Here is a 6688-nt window from a genome sequence, read left to right as displayed (position 1 = left end):
TATATACATGTGTTTATTAGGTTTCCATCGTTTTGCCTTCCCAAATTTAAAAGGCTTAAATTTTAATAACAATAACAATGTTTAAAATAAGGACTAGAAACAAAAACCTTGAAAATACATTCAGAAAAGAAATCAGACAATTGCTGCATCGAAATAATTAAGCAATAATAATAATAATAATAATGCAAAGAAAGTATCATTCACATTGTCAAATAAGAGTATGTCTATGATAGACATACTTTGACTCTGAGATTCAGTATGGAGTCATCAGTTAACTTCTTATTTTTTTAAGTCTCATAAAATAGACAACTAATATTTATAAATAAAAGTAAAAGATAATTTCAAAAAACAGATCATGCCAAATCTTATGGACAATAGAAAAAGAAGAAATACTTCAAAATCATTCTACATCTTTACAACAGGCAGAGTTGTGCTCTTGTGCAGAGAGGCTGACAGGCATGGGTTTGTGGTGACGCTTCAGGGCATAACAAGTCTTTTCCATCCCAGGTCTATTCCTAAATGTGATGTAACTACTTTTATCTTACTGAGGTGAGGGTTTTGGCTTTAATGTCACAAGAGTCAGATTAGTGACGGGGTCTGATAGATGAGTTTGAATTGAGGTGTGGGAACGTTCAGAAAAGTTTGTCCACATCACAAGATGTAATGTAAATGAAATGGTGTGAGACTACAGACCTGTGGGATGGGTGCAGTAGGGATGGAGGGGAGTGGGAATGTCAGAGTGCGCAGCCTTATAAGGGATTGGTGTGTGCAAAGGTCGGGGCTTCTCAGAGAGAAAAGAGAATAGGAAGCACAGGTAATGTTCACGTCCATCAATCAATGTAGGAGCTGATCTAATCACGTCATGTGTGGCACTCTGTGCTCAGTCTAGCTTCTACAGGGAAAAACATCATAAAAGCATAACCAGAGACCTGAAGAACAGGAAGAAACCTCACAGAAGAACCATCGAGTTAAGCCTCCCAACTATGGGTGAGTGAATCTGTGGGCAGAGTGAACACTGCAGACAGAGTTGGCATAAGCTGTGTGGGGTAGTGAGTAGGGTCCTTTGCTTATACAGTCCAGGTCCATTGTCTGGGCTGAGTCTCTCAGTTGGGCAGAGATCTGCATCAGCTCAATGAGCAAATCTAGATCACAAAAGACAAAGCTCAGTACATCTAGTTTGACTAAGAGCTGTCAGGGAACCTGTTTCTCAATCTCCTGATGATTGTTATACAACCCTAGAGGGCAAACAGAAAAAAAATAATAAAGAACATTTGTTTATCAATAGGTTGGCCTTAAAATGGAACAAATTATATTTAGTGTAAGCTAGTTTACACGTTATGAAAACATTTAATGTAAATGTTAAGATTCATGTTTACAAACAACCCCATGATTTTTTTTTTTTTTTTTTGAGAAAGAATCTCACTTGTCACCCTTGGTAGAGTGCTTTGGTGTCACTGCTCACAGCAACCTGAAACTCTTGGGCTCAAGCAATTCTCTTGTCTCAGCCCCCCAAGAAGCTGTGACTGCAGGCAACCTCCACAATGCCTGGCTATTTTTAGAAATGGGGGTCTCACTATGACTCAGGTTGGTCTTGAACCCATGAGCTCATGCAATCTACCCATTATAGCCTTCCAAGTGCTAGGATTACAGGCATGAGCCACTGTGCCTGGAAATACTGATTATAGAGCAGAGGTTGGAAAACTATGAAGTAGGAATTAAATTTTCCTAGCTGCTTGTTTTTGTAAATAAAGTTTTATTGGAACATAGAAGGCCTATTTACTTAATCATCTCTGGCTGCTTTTGAATGATGGTGGCAGTGTTGATTAGTTGTCATAAAGACCATATCCCTTAAAAACCAAAAATGTTCATTATCTGAAACTTCATAGGAAAACGTTTGCCGACCCCAGCCTTAAAAAAGTGCGGAATCAGAGAGAAAGAGAGAGAGACTATGACAGAATGGGGAACAATTACTTGCATTCTCCTTTTTTCTTGTCCTTCAAATTCTCCTCAGTGTCCAATGATGGCTGTATGAATGTGGTACATAGGTCTCCTACCACAGAGAACTTAATTGACTAAAGGGTCTAACTTCTGCAGTTTGAAACTCTCATTAAACTTGCACTGAAGTGATGTATTCCACTGACTACTTCCCTCCAATCAATGTGTGGCAAGGATGCCAAAGGAGACTGGTTGCTGGGAGATATGGGACATCTTGGCGGATTCCTTGTTCAGCTAACTTGGACTTTGCGTTGAAATCTAAGGTAGTTTGACCCTCCCTTTTTCTTTTTCTCCTTAACTTGGGATAAGACTTGTTTTGGGATCTGACTGCTGTCTTAACCTATAATGATTCTCTTCCTTGTTTTTTTCACACAGTATTTTCCTGAATAAAATCCTTATATGTTAAATCCCATCTTGGCATCTTATGTATAGAATGCTTAACTAATACAAATGATCCTGGGAGTGCTGCAGATGGTAAGATAAGGACCTGGGACTTCCTACATGGCAGGCAGAATATGCTCTTGTGATTGGTATGTAGGGGCAGGATAGTACCTGAAAAGAAGTTGTGGGTCAATTGTTAACTACTTCACCAGAGGATGTAAAAGTTGTGGTATGTGTAATGATACAGGCATTTGAAAAATGTGAAGAAAGTTTATTGATTATGAGATCTTGTTTGATGCTGTGTAGAAGGATAGTAGACTAGATATTAACAGACATTGAGTAACTAATTGTGAGGACCAGAGCACCTGAGTGGTGGGAATATGTGTAACGGCATCGCCTATAGTGGAAGGGCAGACACAACTGGGCAGCAGACTGAAGACGTCCTTATGAGAATCACGGCTCCAGTAAACATGTGAACATTCAACTAAAGTGCTTCTGGTAGGTGTAGACATGCAGTCTTGAACTGGGGAAAAGCCATTAAGATTCAGATGGGTGCCTGTTGGCTTTTGGCTCAGAGAAGGCCAAGATGCAACTTTCTCTAGTCATCCCAAATCTGGGTTCCGCCGACATCAGCCACCTCAAACATGCCTCCTAAGTTTGATCCCAAGGAGATCAGAATCATGTACCCAAGAATTATGCCCCATGGATATCAGCCTGCAGCATGTGAACAGTAGTAGTCAGTACCTCGATAAAGCCACAGAAGAGAATAGGCAGGTGCCTGGCATTAGAGACTGCAATGGAAGCTGGTCCCAGCAGTGGCTTCTTGTAAATGTCACCTTTCCAGAAACATTCTAATACCAAATTTACAAAGAAGGAAGGAATGGAGGGAGGAAGGAAGGAGGGAAGGACTGGGCTAACTCAGCCTACATTTCTGCCATATTCTTAAGTAGCAACAATGGAAAAATGCTTTCTTCCTCTGTTTTATGTAAGGTTTGCCACCCATTAAAATCTAGATGCCTCTGATTTTTCACTAGCTATGAACCAGTGATCCACGTAAACAGAAACATTTGCACCCCTGCAAGATTTTTGCAGAAACTAGATGAATTCTGAAGAATGACTATAAACTATTTTAGATTTAAAAAGAAGCTCTGATTGCAACTAGGGTGCCACATGTGACATCACAGCTAGAATATTGTACATAAAGATATTTGTACATACTATGCAGTCACTGATTTGTAAAATGCATTTGTTCTATTTCAATTAAAAAAGCGAATGGTAGGAGAGAGGGCTTGCTGCTGGGCATGTCCTAGAGCCCACTTTTTAATGGACTTACTGTTGTTTTCTTGCTGATTTGGTTAAGTTCTTTGTCAATTCTGTTCATTAGCGCTTTATTGGATGTATAGTTTGTGAATATTTTTCCCATTCTGTAGATTATCTATTTGGTGTGTTGATTATTTCCTTAGGTGTGAAAAAAATCCTTTGAATTTAATCAAGTCCAATTTATTTGTTTTTGTTGCTGTTGTGATTGCCGTTAGGGTATTTATCATAAATTCTTTGCCTAGACCAATAACTCATCAAGATTTCCCTGTATCTTATTCTGGGAGTCTTACAGTTTCATGCCTTACATTGAAGTCTTTTAAGTCTTGAATTAATTTTTGTGAATGGTGAGGGATATGAATCCTGCTGTATTACTGTGCATGTGGCTACCCCATATTCCCAGCACCATTTGTTAAATGGGGCTTCTTTCCTCCAGTGTATATGGTTGCCCAACTTTTTTTTTTTAACTTTTATTCATTTTCTTTAAATTTCATCTAAGTAGCCAATTTTGTATTTATCTTATTACATTGTATAATGAATTCATAGATAACTATATTTGTGATTGATATAAATAATTAAGCAGAGATTTCACTCCTTACAATGATTTAAATCATATCAGCAAAGCGATGATTCATCATAACAATATAAATAGTTTTCTGTGTGTCCTAATTCATCTTGGAATATCACTTCAGGAATAAATAACTACCTACTCACATATGCTTTTTTATGATATAATTCCTCATCCTAGGGGTCTTTTGAATTAGTAATCTAAGTATAGTTTCTCTTCACAATAAAATCTGTTCTACTGTGTATTTCAGCAGTCCCCGAATCGTGTCTACACATCTCATCCTCAGATTACATCATTGCTGTCATATGCATTCAGATCATCATAGTCATTCTGTTAGAATTTAAAACATGTCCCATTGCCATTGCATTAAAAAAATTGTTGATGACAAGGCCAATTGCCTGAAGAGTTAATAAATGTTAAGGTGGCACACAAAGATAACAGATATTCCACATTCATTTCAGGGGAAATGAAAGGAGATATTGGTTAGAAAGAAACACATAGGATTGTTGAGAAATGAAGGAGATATTGGTTAGAAAGAAACACGTAGGATTGTTGAGAAATAGAAAGAAGACTGAGGAAAATATAAAGTGTCCATTGAAACAAGTAAATATGACCTTGGAGCATTTACAGAGCAGTTTTGTTGGGGTAGTTGATGAACATGAACATAGACATGAGTGACATCTGAAGGTATGTGCCGTTATGCTGCCTCTGTTAAATAGACATAGAAAGAGATACCTTAGGCTTTCCCTTTTAATGTTCATACTCAATGAATTGTGTACAAAGACACTGGTCCTTCATATAAGCCAAAAGAAAAACACTCCATGGTCTGTTCTTCCCATAGGTCATTTGGATATGCATCTGGGACTTAGAAGCTTGGTCAAAGGCACCAGTTGTCCTTATTTCTCATTTGCTCATAGGCTTATTCCTGAGATTCACAGCTTATGAAGTTCCTCTGCACAGGCATTTGCTCACCTTTTCCCGTATTTCCTTCATCTTTATACCATAGGTGATGGGGTTGAACAGTGAGGGTATGAGAAGGTAGAGATTGGCAAGGAGAATATGGGCATGAGGTGGGATATTACCACCAATGCGATGAATGATAGCCGAAAAGAGTGCAGGCACATAAGTGACAAGGATGACAAAGAGATGGGCTGAGCAGGTGTTGAGGGCCTTGAAGATGGCATCTCGAGAGTTGAGACGCACTACAGCCTGCAGGATGAGGGCATAAGAGAAGCCAATGAGCAGCAGATCAAGTCCCACCACAAGCAGGATCACAAAGAGCCCATATATACGATTAGGTTTGGTGTGGTTACAGGCCATTTTCACCACAGCCATGTGATCACAGTAGGTATGAGGAATAACTGTATGGCAGAAGGTCAGTCTTTGAACGAGAAAAGGCACAGGGAAGACTAGAATCACACCCTTAGCTAGAGCCAGCAGTCCCAGGCGTCCAACTAGGGAATAGCTCAGAATTGTGTTGTAGCGTAATGGCAAACACACGGCCACAAAGCGGTCAAAGGCCATTACAACAAGTAGGGCTGATCGCACCACGGATGCTCCATGGATGAAAAACATCTGGGTGAAACAGGCATTGGCAGTTATGTCCTGATCATTGAACCAGAAGAGGAAGAGGAGCTTGGGCATCAGAGCCAGGGTGGATACGAGGTCAGCCACCATCAGCAGAGCCAGAAGCAGGTACATGGGTGTGCGAAGTGTGGGCTCTATGACCACCAGGAAGAGGATGGCACCATTGCCAATGAGGATAGCCAAAAACATGGAGGAGAAAGGAAGAGAGAGCCATAAGTGCTGTGACTCTAAGCCAGGTATGCCCATCAGCGTGAAGGTCATGAAGCTGGAATGGTTGAAGATTAGCATGGTAGAAACGTGGTGGTTGCTTAGGTACCTGCCAATAAGATACGGGTAATGGGTTGTTTTTATAAGTTTGGGTTCTAATGACTTGCTGAGACAGGGCCTAGAGAAATATAGCAGAATGCCTCCTTAGTATCATCAAATCCACAATCTGGTTTCAAGTCTACCTCTAACTACCTACCTTGTTTGCACAATTGTCGCTTTATGAGTCTTTTCTTCTTTTCTATGTAAGGGAAGTTGTACTGGACCTCTACTCTCACCCTTCCCAGTTCAACAATTCTATACTTCAATAAATTTTTGTGAAGTCCGAGTAACTGAGGTAGGAGAAACTGACTTTATCCCAGGAACACTGGAAGAGCCTGACAGGACAGCCATGCCCTTCTCATTGAGGAGCTACTAAAATATATATAAAGAGAGAAAATATACCTCCTTACCCCTCATTTCAGGAGTGCAGTTATTCTTTGTTCCTCTGGGAAAGGTCCACTCTTGGGTAATGATTCCTTTTCTCCCCCTGGGGCTTTATGGATTTTTTTTTTGGACAAAATATAAAAGTTATAA

At 39.8% G+C, this 6688-nt stretch overlaps 1 protein-coding gene across 1 annotated transcript; it reads right to left on the bottom strand.

The window, feature by feature from the left end:
• Nucleotides 1–5200: 5200 nt before the first annotated feature.
• On the bottom strand, nucleotides 5201–6136 carry LOC128564436 (olfactory receptor 52P1-like). Its single transcript, XM_053559914.1, has one exon. The coding sequence runs from the start codon at nucleotides 6134–6136 to the stop codon at nucleotides 5201–5203; it is 936 nt and encodes a 311-aa protein (XP_053415889.1).
• Nucleotides 6137–6688: the final 552 nt, after the last annotated feature.

The sequence above is a fragment of the Nycticebus coucang genome, chromosome 14 (genome assembly GCF_027406575.1).
Source record: "Nycticebus coucang isolate mNycCou1 chromosome 14, mNycCou1.pri, whole genome shotgun sequence".
NCBI lineage: Eukaryota > Metazoa > Chordata > Mammalia > Primates > Lorisidae > Nycticebus > Nycticebus coucang.
Note: the sequence above shows the minus strand (reverse complement) of the source record. Positions and strands in the feature narration are given on the sequence as shown.